Source organism: Leuresthes tenuis, unplaced genomic scaffold (genome assembly GCF_036924035.1).
Source record: "Leuresthes tenuis unplaced genomic scaffold, fLeuTen1.0.hap1 SCAF_9, whole genome shotgun sequence".
NCBI lineage: Eukaryota > Metazoa > Chordata > Actinopteri > Atheriniformes > Atherinopsidae > Leuresthes > Leuresthes tenuis.
In genome coordinates, this window is record NW_027325363.1 from 32,465,340 (window position 1) to 32,478,258 (window position 12,919).

General features: G+C 41.5%; 1 protein-coding gene across 2 annotated transcripts in view; it reads right to left on the reverse strand.

Annotated features, from left to right (window-relative positions):
• Nucleotides 1-12,919, reverse strand: part of phldb1b (pleckstrin homology-like domain, family B, member 1b) — a 94,473-nt gene that overhangs the window by 5,933 nt on the left and 75,621 nt on the right. The window contains exons 17-23 of one of the 2 annotated variants that reach the window (XM_072393109.1): nt 9,794-9,934; nt 6,351-6,467; nt 6,163-6,265; nt 3,797-4,139; nt 3,039-3,129; nt 1,996-2,142; nt 1,478-1,697 (exon numbers count right to left, since the gene is read on the reverse strand). In XM_072393109.1, the coding sequence (XP_072249210.1) occupies nt 1,478-1,697; nt 1,996-2,142; nt 3,039-3,129; nt 3,797-4,139; nt 6,163-6,265; nt 6,351-6,467; nt 9,794-9,934 (1,162 nt within the window). The remainder of the gene's footprint in view (nt 1-1,477; nt 1,698-1,995; nt 2,143-3,038; nt 3,130-3,796; nt 4,140-6,162; nt 6,266-6,350; nt 6,468-9,793; nt 9,935-12,919) is intronic. The other variant, XM_072393110.1, reaches the window with a different exon arrangement.

Sequence of the window (12,919 nt, forward strand, 5' to 3'; positions counted from 1 at the left end):
CGAGGCTCCATGTCAAATTACACAACCGTGTGTGCGCCATATAACACGTCATTCTGCTCAAGGTCTGGAGGACGCATGTTCTCACTGCCACTCATCCACAGCCTATGTCCGACGCTTTACAACTTACAGGCTCTCTGCAACCACTTTACAGCTGGAACTTCTAATATAGACATAACATTTGTATTTGACCAACTGATGTAAGCCAAAACTAACCTCACAGTTTCCCCAAACAAATTCTGCCAGCACACTCATTTAATGCATCACAGCCATATCATGCAGTGGGGAAATGTTATACCTGAATAAAGTTCTTTGTTCCAATTAAATACTGTGCATCAACCATGCTACATTTGTTTGACAGATTGTTTACTATAAAAATTGAGGATTATTCATAGTTACACTATGATGAGCTACAGAAAAAATTATGCAATCACAAATATAGAATTATCTCTACAACAACCAACTGCATCAGTAAAACAACATTTAAACATCATGGCACCAGAAATGGAAATTTCATGTGCAACTCACAGAGGCAACATAATACGAGTAATTTTACTTAAAGTACATTTCACTGCAATAATAACCTCATAAATGTGAGTACACCAGCTAATACAAGCCCATTTAATATTTTTCCCTATCTGGACAGGTTTGCCCTTGGTGTGTTGAGAGCTACAACAAACACAGAGCCGGAGTTACATAAACATCCGTTTCTGTAAATAAAAAGTATGCTGTGAGCACTCTTGCATTATCCTTGCATTATTTTGAAAATTAGCACATGTACCAGGTATGGTGTTCCCATGAATGCTGACTGGAGCTGGAGTAAATAAATATCCACCAGTCATTTCATGCAGGGGTGAACCCTGATTAAAAACCTTCCCACTGTACTCCAAATCCTGATTTTGGCCTCTCTTTTGGACAGTTTATAAAGGCTTGAAATGGACTCAAAGCAAGACTTGGTAAACCAAAGTTCTACCGTACATTCTGGTGAAAACTTGGCATTCTTTTGTAGCCCAGTTTGTGTAACTAAAGTTGCAAAGAAGCATAAACTGACCACTGACCAGTTATTGGTATCAGATTTTTTTGAACTTAAGAAAAGACAAGAAGAAAAAAATGTCCTAATATAAGTCTCTCTGCCTCTGTTTGAGAGACAACAGGAGCACACAGCACCCATGAACAACTCACTCCCAAGTGATTCTGCCTGCTGCTGTCGACCATTGACTGCCCCCACAGGACTGTCAGCTGTTTGTCCAAAAATGCTGCCCACTATCTTAGACTGATCAACCCAATCACCACTCTACATTTCAACTGACAATAACGACAAGAAAAAAGCCCAAAAACAGGAGCACCATCCAGACAAGTCCAACCTACTTGTTTGTTTAACATAGCAGTTATGTTAGCAAAACCACAAGCTTAGCGATGCAAACTCAAATGTTGTATTTCTGCAACACAAACACTTAAGAACAAGAGTTGCATATCTTACCAACATAGTAAGAGAAAGTCCGTTTGAGGCGGTCAAAGACAAACCAGCGTTTCTTCCAGGACTTGATCTTGCCTCCCATCTTCACCAAGTAACCCTTACACATCTTCTCAGTGAGGATGACATGAAAGCATGTCTCTACACTGTGGCCTGACGACTCGACATGGGAGCGCAGGTCGAACTCCTCTTTCCTGATTGGCAAATAGCGAGTCATAGGACGGGCCTGGATGGACAAAATGCAGGAGGGTGAACAACCACTGTGGTACAGAGGGAAGGGTTATGCATACAAAACATCACACAGTTTGTCAGTTGACGAATTAAATATTTCACAACTGAATATAGCCACATACACGACTGGTTGTAGATGCTGTATACAACAATGTTCAACAATACAACAGTTTTACATTGTGATGGTAACACTTTAATTAGTGTCCACACATATCTGCCATGTATAAGCTGACAGCTAGAGTAATGTTAGCCTATTCCATAATGAAGACTTAATCATGTCTCACTTTACTGACCTGAGAGAAGTTCTTGGCCCTCATCTTGACCTCCTTCTCCACGAGCTGCTGCCGGTGGAAAGTTTCATCCTGCAGTCTTTTCTCTGCATCCTCCCTCCTCCTCCTCTCCTCCTCCAGCATCTGACGGCGAGCCAGGCTCTCTCGTTCCTGGGGGAAGATCGCTTTCATTAAATATTTTTTTGATCCATGAAACGGCTTCGAAGAGCGCCCATGTTCTTTTTTTTTTTTTTCAGCTCCCCATTCATACATTTATGTACATTCTTCCCTGCTGGGAGCAGCCCAAAAACTCACTCTTCTGGACACAGCAGCTCTACCACAGTGGTCAATTTTTAAACAGAAAACTTTTGCTTATATAAAGAAGTAACAATTAGCTTAGTAGATGACAATAGACCAGTGACATGAAGTGTCTTTCAGTGGTAAGATGTTGGCTTTTTTTTCTCTATCATCTGTCTGTATGCATAGTCAGTATATTTATATGGACATCAAGAGATAGAAAAATACAAGACAATATTCTGAAAAATGCAAACAGTTATACTGGTGTTACATAACCACAAATATACTGAACTGAATTGGACTGTATTAATTTGGACTATACTACTTGTACTATACAAAGAAAATGAATTATTATTACTATTATTATTGTTGTTCTTATTACTACAAATAACTGTTGTTATATGGCCTAAACACTATACACTTTTTTTTAATGTTTCAGTCCTCAGGCTTTGAGGAGGAGAAAGAGTTGTCTTTGTAATAACTTCACAGTCACAGACAGCAACAATAGAAATGTGAGAGAAAAGCCAGCGAAGAAAATTAACTAAATCATCAACCTTTGTATATCAGACCGAACGTTTTCATCAGAGCACAAAAAGGTAAAGACATTTTTAAGACCAATAAAAATGAATAACTGTCTCTTTAGTTTTGTAATTCATGTTCAGTTCAAAGGTATCAATGAGAGCTCTGCAAAGACTCATCAGTCATTGAGGATGGATTCAGGATAACTGGCTTCGTATGCTAAAGCCCTCTCCTTTGAAGTTTGATCTCACCCGTGATTCAATAAGTCTGGCTTTCTCCAGTTGCGCCTCCTTCAGCATTTTCTCCATCTCCTCAATCTTCAGCACGTCCACTGCTCCAACACTGATGTCAAGCACAGCAACATGGTTATCACACACAGTTCACAATTTCATATCGTGAGCAGCAACTCTTACAGTACATAACCGCACATCAGTCTGTGTGTTAAAGCATCTAAAAAAAGAGTAAAGTCTTTTTCCACAACATTCTTATCAACATAAAATAGAAGAAATCTTAATAAAAAGTGACACAAAGCATCAAATGTGAGTCTTCATCTTTCTCCCACTCTGCACTGTTCATAATACCATACATCCTATCCCTAACCCCTCTAAACTTTTGTTTTATCACTCCTGAGAGCTGTAGGATGCATTTAAACATGAGTGCTCCACAGAGCACACAACCTGGTCACAGTAACAGATGGCCTTCAAATCAGCTGACCTGTTGATAAATGCTTTAAACTCATGGCAAATCTGATGATAAACTGTATGTGTGTCTCTTTTAATTGTGTATATCTTATTCTAATACTTCATACATTAAATGGATTTGGACATTTTTGGCTCCTGATACATTAATATTCCCAACATTCTTCTCAGATAATCTGAGTAGTGAAGATCGATTCTGGGATACAATTGTAGCCATTCAAGTCAAATTCACATTCAACCAGTGTAATTTACTTGATTTGAGCCCTCATCAGAACCTTGTGTGTTTGTGTCTGCTCCTCTGTTGTACACACCCGAACAGGTTGTCAGGTGAGCAGGCTGAGTTATTTCCAGTAGACACGCTGGTGTCCATGCTGTCTGAGCTCTCCAGGCTCAGGGTGTCGTAGGGCTGCTCTCCTACAGACAGAGGCTGGTGGTGCAGGATGGAGTGGTGAACCAGTGGAGGGGAGCCGACAAAGCTGTGGCACAACATTGGGCTATAAGCCATGACAGGGGAGTAGGAGAGCAATGAGGAGGACGAAGTCATGAGGAGGGTCTGAGAGCCATGGAGCGCCTCCCACTGGCACTGGGCCTCGGCGGCTGCTCGCTGTTTGAGCTCTGCCAGACGACGGCGCTGCTCTTCGATCACCTGCTGACCTGTCAGGAGGAGGACGAGATCTGATCAGTGGATTTGTTCTGGTTTGGATCTCAAGTGGATGATGGAACAATAAGTGAACTCTCATTCTGCAAGCAATGCCATACACAAATTAGCAGGTCTGATTGTCTCCCACCCAAAACAACAGGCTAGATGTGGAGATCACTAAAGCATCAAAGACTGAAGACTTACTACATGTGAACCAGCACAAACCCACAACCTATGAGACCATAACCATGCACCACACATGGTACGTGCTCAATATTAGAAGCCCAAGGAAACTGCAAAAACATATTTACTCCCACAAAGTTGAAGAAAAATTTCAATATCTATCCAACTTCTCACATTTCAAATCTATGCTGCCTTGCAGCTGACAATGGGCAGATACATCTGGGAGGAGCTCAGCTCCAAAGCGGGAGCTCACTTAATTCTGAACATGCAAGATTTATTCTCCAGCAGTAACAGGTTCATAAACGATTGATGGAAGAAGAAAAAGGATTCAATATTAGAGACAAAGAAAAGATGAAAAGAAATAGTGGGGGAGAAGAGTTAATGACACACCAGAGAGGGAGGAGAGGGGTGAAGGTTGGGTGAAGACAGGGTCTGAAATGAACAGCACTCAAGTATTAGATTCTGGTAAATGTTACCATTGATGGATAAATCAACAGAAGTAACCTGTCAGACTGGATAGGGTTTTGGATGAGACTTTTTTTTATTTTTTCAAGTTCCTTTGGTGATTGCTGATTGGCTGCCGGAATCTCTATGCAAAGCTTGCTATCTAAATCTCTATTTCTATCTCGTCTGGATGGTTTACAACCAACATGCTACCATAAAGGTACTGAAATTAAATTAAATAAGTGCATATATATGTTTATATTGACTAACACTGTCTACGCAAGATTATTCTTAACGACTTTGTTTGGAGGAGCAACAGTTCATTTCAGACACTGCCTGTGATTTTTAAAGAGACAGCAGATGGATGGATTCCACTGTACAAAATGAAGAAGTAGTCAGAGAGCATCCCCTCCTGGACATGTTGAACCATCTACCTGCTGAGCCTCCTTCATTGGTGTTCTGTCTGCAGGTCTGGGACTCATTAAGTACAGTAGTGCAGGAAGAGACAAGCCACAGACGGAAACAGACGGACAGATGTGAGAAATCCTGAACTGCAGACGCAGACAAATTCGACCAGCTCTGCTTTCCAAACCCAGCACCCGTGGGTGGCTTCCAGCTGAGCAACATGTAAGGCACAGACTGCTTTTCTCTGATCCACTTAGTCACACAGCACTAAGGCAGAAGAAGAGCTGCCCTTTTAAACACACTGATGCCATCTGTGTACACACAAATACAATTTGTGGTTGATCATTTCACTGCATTTCTAATCAAAATGTGTTTCTTTTTTCTGTTTCCACCCATCTTTCAAGTACACAACCCTTATTTTGTTCAATGAATATCTATGAATTAAGCTCAAAATCAAAGGAACGCTTCCTCCAGTTTTAAGCATCACAAACTATTTTTTCTGTCTTTATCCATTTGCTATAAACATTTGAACTTAAGAATACAGAATTTCCTACAAAATGAAGAGATTTTTCAAGCATTTAATCAATTTTATATTGACATTTTTGTTAATTTCCTTCTTCTGTCTGACAACTTCAGGATCCATGTAAAATGTTCTGATCATAGTAGCAACGTCCCTTCTTTCTTTGTGAAATCTGTGTTTCCTGCTGTTGGGTTGATCCAGACGTCCCCAGGAGACTCATTTGGTGCTTTATTTAGATCCAATTCAATAGAAATGCTGACACAGGGGTTAGGAATTTCCAGAACATGTTAAACAATATCTGTGTTTATTGAATCACTGCAATGACTCTGTTGTACAGTTTTGATCAGACAAAAGTACCTACATTTTTTTTTTCATCTCACTCTGGCCTGGTGATAAGAAGTCCTGTTGTATTTCAAAATGCCCCCAAATTATTCTATTCAGTCGAACTGGAGTTCTAAGATATAACAGCACCCCAGTACAGTTACCTTTCTGCTGAAGAGCGAGTTGTCTCTTGGTCTCTATATCTTGAAGGGTTGCAGCCAGGTTCCTGGGCAGACTCCCAGTGCTGCTGACTGCCAACAGGGGGCTCTGCTGGGTCAGACAAAATATTTGAAGATTTCATTCTTAAAAGGTTGACAACCTCATCACTGCTGAAATTGACCTGGTGGTGTACCTTGGAGCTTGTGTTGCGTCCCAGTGTTGCTGCTCCATGCTGCAGAGGCGACACAGAGTCTGATTTAGACTGATGGTGTGAAAGGTTGGGATCACTGTCCAGTTTAGAGCGGAACACCTGAGGCAGGAACATACAGAGAACAACAAAGACATAAATAATGAATAATTAGATGCAATGACAATACAAGTTAGATCACAAACACATGTGATGGAGGACTTTAAAATCATGTTAGAACTATAACTGAAATCCACAAGACAAGCACATGCTAATGACGTTAAATCAAGGCTGAATCAGTACCGTATTTTTCGGACCATAAGACGCACTTAAAATCCTTTAATTTTCTCAAAAATCGACAGTGCGCGCTTAAAATGCGGTGCACCTAATGTATGAATTAATTCTGGTTGTGCTTTCTGACCTAGAACCGATTTTATACAGTACAAGGCACTCAAAAATCTGTCAAAATGTTTTAGCAAGGTGTTGGTAAGCTACGAAGCTGCACTGCTTGATGGATTGAGCATTACGGCCACCGTAGCCATGAGCCATGTGGAGTAATACGATCTGTGCTTCAACATTAAGGTGTGTGCATTCATTCATTCATTCATCTTCTATACCCGCTGCTCCAAAAATTGCTCCTGTTAAGAGACATGCTTTCTAAGCGGATTTCAAACTCAACACTATCAGTCACGTAGTACAACAAGTGAGTTGAATAAAGTTTTGTTTCATTTCATGCGCCTTATAACCCGATGCGCTTTATGTATGAAAATAGTCCCGTTAGCAGTCAATCATTGATATTGCGGCTTACAACCTGGTGCACTTTATAGCCCGAAAAATATGGTACTTTCTTTCATGAAAGATTTGAAATTCTAAATCATGTGATGTCTTCACATGATTTAGAATTTAGTTAGGCACAGTTACACACAAACAGTTTTTCTATCTTTGTGTTGATTCACTATTGGCATTATGCATTCTCTAGCCCCTTATCCCCAACCCCAAGCATTACAGCTGAATACCTAACACCCTTCCCCTAAACCTAACCACAACCCAATTCTAACACCAAACCTAAAACCACCTTTTGACTAGAAAATTGGGGACATCATTTGGTCTCCACAAAACACTTTGGAGACCAGAAGTATAATGAGCTCCTTGTTTTTACACAAAACAAACAAAAATACTCAAATAAAAAATCTGCAACATACAGCTGTAACCTGCAAAATCTCTTCAAATGACACCGTTTACTCTTACTTGGAGTTAAAACACTGAGTCTAAAGCTTTTAACAGGTTTTCTGTTCAGAGTTGACTGATAGCTAAAGTGAACTCAAATTTATCAGTCGTTTCAAACAAATTATAGAAGCAGAAAAAAAACAAAAAAATCCCCCAAATTTTTTTTTATATTGATGTAGAATCATCCCGTTTGCTTTAAAAGTGACAGAGAAGTGTGTCTGAACTGGATTTCATTTGGGTTTGATTGAAAAAAACAAACAAAGTCAGAGCAATTCTGTGAACAAACACATCATGGGAGAAGGACCACCCATTTAATGTTTTTTTACTGTGTCTATTTCTTTCACTGAAGCTCTCATCATTCAACCATATGACTGTGTTGTTGAGAGCATCTTGACCAGCTGCATCACTGTGTAGTACAGCAGTGCCACTGTCATGGAGCACAAACGCCTGCAGAGAGTGGTAAAGGCAGCTGAGAGGATCATCAGGACTTCCCTCCCCTCTCTGTAGAGCATCTACAACCACAGTCCACAGGAGAGCTGCTTCCATCATCAAAGACCCCACCCACTTCTCCCCCCTTCTCCCCTCAGGCTGGAGGTACAGAAGAGTGAAATGCAGGACCACCAGGCTCAAGAACTCTTTTTTTTCCCACTGCCATCAGACTCCATAACAGCTAATCAATTGTGAATTACTACATGTCTACATTTGCACTACCAACAATCTGTTTACATTTGATTTGCACTATTCAATATATATACACATTTCTTATTTTTCTTTTGTTTATTTTTCTTGTATATACTATTTTTACTACCAGTACTTTGACTGGCATTCTTGCAGACAGCAAAGCAAGTTTTTCATTGTACAAGGAAACATGTTTCTACTGTGCATATGACAATAAAACTTTGAATCTTGAATAATAAAGTGTGTCATTCATATCATCATTACATATATATATATGTACAGTTGTGATCAAAATTATTCAACCCCCATTACTGTAAATGGTTTTAGGAAATTTAACATTTTTCTTCATCTTGTTTATGATGAAATCTTACAAAGACTTTTAAATTAGCTAAATGCAACTAAAATTACAACAATACAATTTTTTTCTAATACACAAACAAATGTCCTTTTTGTGATTTCCTGACTGACAAATATTATATAAATATATAAAGATTAGAGGTTTCAATCAGATGTTTTCAATCAGGTGTTAAAAACACCTGTAGATGTGAACAGAACCATAATGAGAAACAATTAAACAGATTTAAAAGGACTATGATACTCAGCTTCGCTTTAGACAGTTAATGGTGTCTTTTCAACATTGTGAAGTCCAGGGAATGGTCGGAATGGTCGAAAAAGTCAAGAGAGGAGGTAATTTCTCTTCATAAGCACTATGTAGCATAGGACACAATTGGAAGCATAATTCGCAAGCTTAAAGCTAAAGGCACAGGGGAAACGCTACCTGGGTGCAGCAGAAAGAGGATGCTGTCGGCGACTGCTGTCTTGTACCTGAAGCCCCCCCCCTGCTGACTCCAAAGCCCAAGAAGAGTCAACTCCAGAATGCCAAAAACCACGTGGACAAACCACAAAGGTTTTGGGATACTGTTCTTTGGCGCGACGAGACAAAATTGGAACTCTTTGGGCCTATGGATCAACGATATGTTTGGAGGAGGAAGAATGAACCTATAAAGAAAAGAACACCTTGTCTACTGTGAAGCATGTCAGTCATGCTCTGGGGCTGTTTCGCTTCTTCAGGTACAGGGAATTCATTAATCCTGCCTTTTAAACCTAGACCTTATGTCTGGCATGAAATACGTTTATCTACTTTTATCTATTTACTCACCGAGAACAGTTTGGCGAAAGTTGGCATCCTTTGGAAGATATTTAGATAACTCGCGATCCATATAACGCAGTGAACGGGGCGTAGACGATGCAGCCTCTAAATAAGGCATTATGTGTTGTTATTTCACCAATACTTTAAGACGAATTAATTAACGAACGTGTACTATAGCTCTTTTAGCTCATAGGTGCTGTTACGTGGCTACTTGCGGCTATAGGAGAGCTAACAGAGGATTTCTACACAGGCATTCTACTGGGACCACTTATGATATATCTTTATATATACACTTACAAGCACACTCATTTTTCCCTAAAAAGTGAGTCAGCGGCAGGTTAAAGACTGGCAGAATAATGACAGCACACAGCGAAGAAAAGAAAAGAGCCTCTACCTGCAGCACAGGTCTGCGGCCTGACAGTGACTTGGCTGGCAGAGGGGGAGGATAGACCTGACTAGGGCCAGCCATCAGCTCCTGGTACCATTGCTCTAAATCTAGCTTGGGAAGGTGAGGCTTGTTGGTCTCAGACTGGTGCTGGAGAGCACAAAGAGGAGCAGCAGACAGAAAGAACAAAGGAAAAGGTGGAAATGAAGGGAGAGAATGGGAAGGAAAATGAGAAGACAAAGGAAATTAGAAAGCATTCAAAGACAGCAGAGGGAGAACTGTTTGTTTCATATACCCTCAAAAATTTACTTTGAAAATGATTCCTAACTGTTTAACACATTACTTTTGTCGCTGCATTATGCTTTTTAGCCTCCAACTTCTATATCTCTTCTGTGGTTGAAGTTGCTGCTGCAATGACGCAGTTTTAAAGATGAACTTCAAATTCTCTTTTTTATGTCTTAAACTAACCTGCTGTTTAAAACCGAGTTTAAAACTAAGGAATATAATTTGTTTCATGTTCCATCAATTCACTCATTTTGCTAAAGTGATTATAATATAGGTATTAACTATAATCTTTTTTTTCCATTACTTTAAGTTCCCTCGATGGAGATAAAACTGATGTATTCAAATTCACTTCTGCCACAATCACATTATGAGATGATGAATAATTATGACTGGAAACTGATTAGAATCATGATATAGTGTTGAAAGATAAGATTTAGAAATCAGCCATGGGCTTCAACAGTAAATACAAAAATCTAAATAGAGCAATACAGAGCTTGTCTACAATGTAAGCAAGTGAAAGAGGATTTCCAGTTCTGTAGAGGGCAAATACAATGACAGTAGGAGCAAGAGACAGTAATATAGAGCATGGAAACAGTAAAAGCAAAAAGATAAGAGGCCACTTCATTAAGTGTTGATTGTAAATCCAGGAAACAGCAGCAGTAATGCACAAAAAAGATCAAAAGTGTGAATGTGGGTTATGTGGAATGTGAAAAGTATATATCTTTTTTTGTTTGTTTGTTTTTTATGCATTTATCAGACACTTTTTATCCAAAGCGACTTAAACTCATATCCCAGGTAGGCAGGTAGTCTTGTCTACGGAATCCTACTGGAGGTAGTACCTTTCATGCAGGAGTGTCAGGATATGACCACTACACTATCCAGTTATACATTTAACAAATCTTCCATTTGTTAAATGTAAGATCTGACCAGGCTCTGGGCTAGGTGGCTGGGCCGCTCTGGCATGGGTCCAGAGTGCTGGTGCCCTGGTGATTGGGCACTGCCTTGCGCCCTGGGGGGGTGCCCTGCCTGTGCCTGGGAGGGTCTGGGTTGCCCAGGGCATGCGACGGTGCGGGTGGGTTGGTGCGGGTCCTGGTGTCAGGCTGATTGCTCTGGTATCTCTGATGTGTCCACAGGCTGTTTTTTTTTTTTGTTTGGGGGGGGGGGTGTGTGTTAGGCGTGCGGTGGGGTAGGGCGGTGCTTTTCCCCTACCCTACCGAGGGGCAGACTGGTGTGACCACATGGTTTGTTTGTTTGTTTTGTTTTTTTTTCTTTTCTTTTCTTTATTTGTCGGGGCTCCTCTGGGGTGGGGTGGGTGGGTGTCTTCTGGGTGCACAGTAGCTCCCCGAATATGGCCGCTGCAGGCCCTGGACCTGGTGGAGATCAGGCCCTCCAGGTCCCAGGAAACAGGGGTGCCTATTGCAGCCAGTCTCTGGCTGCCCACTCCGGGGGAGAGAAGCTCCCCCGGTTTATATCCCCATACCCCTCTCCCTTCTGGCTCCTGTACACAGTATACACTCACACACTTAGGGTTTTGGGGGCGTGTGTGTTCGGTGGGGTGTAGTGGATGGGGCCATGTAGGTGGTCCCCTTTGCTGCACTCTGCAGTTCCCCGCCCCTGTTTTAATTACACCTTAGACATTAGTACTTATCAGACATACACACACACACACACACACATTAGGTCTTGTGGGGTGGTAGCACTGAGTGTTATCTGGTGGGCGGGGCTCTTTGGGAATGTAGGCTGCCCAGAGGGCCGCGCTCCTAGTTCTACAAGATTGCCTGCCCCTCAATTTTAATCGCTCACTATTTAATCGCTCACATTTCCTACCACATTCACGCAAGCTCAGGTTACACCGCTGCTCAAGAAACCTTCCCTCCGGTCCGGTCTCTCTCCTCCCGTTTCTGTCTAAAATCATTGAAATGGCAGTTTTTAAGCAGGTCACCGATTACCTCTCACATAACAATAACAACAAACCAATCTGGGTTTAGAAGTGGACACTCCACCGAAACGGCTCTGTTGGCTTTGACAGAAGCCTTAAAAGAAGCCAGAGCGACATCTAAGTCCTCTGTACTTATCCTGCTCGACTTATCAGCTGCATTTGACACTGTCAACCACAGTATCCTTTTGTCCATACTCTCTAGCATGGGCATCACAGGGAGAGCACACTCCTGGTTTGAATCATACCTCACTGGTCAGTCTTTCAAAGTATCCTGGCTTGGTCACACTTCTGCAGCGCACCACCTCGCCACAGGGGTCCCCCAAGGTTCAGTACTGGGACCTCTTCTCTTTGCCATATACACCAACTCACTAGGACAGATCATCCGATCACATGGCTTCTCATACCAATGTTATGCTGATGATACCCAGCTCTATCTGTCATTCCCACCTGACGACTACACGGTCTCAGCACGAATCTCAGACTGTCTCTCTGACATATCAACATGGATGAAAGCCCATCACCTCCAACTTCACCTCCCAAAAACTGAACTGCTTGTCTTCCCAGCCAAACCAACCATACACCACAGCATCGGCATCCAAACTGAATCCCTATCTCTTGCTCCATCAAAGGTTGCTAGAAACTTGGGTGTCATGATTGATGACCAACTAACCTTCAAAGATCACGTTACCTTGGTTGCTCGTTCATGCCACTTTGCATTACTAAACATAAGAAAGATCAGACCATACCTCACCCAACATGCCACCCAACTCCTGGTGCAGGCCATGGTCATCTCCCACCTTGACGACTACAATGCTCTCCTAACCGGTCTTCCAGCCTGTACTATGAAACCTCTACAGATGGTCCAGAACGCGGCGGCGCGTCTGGTCTTCGATCAGCCTAAAAGAACACAC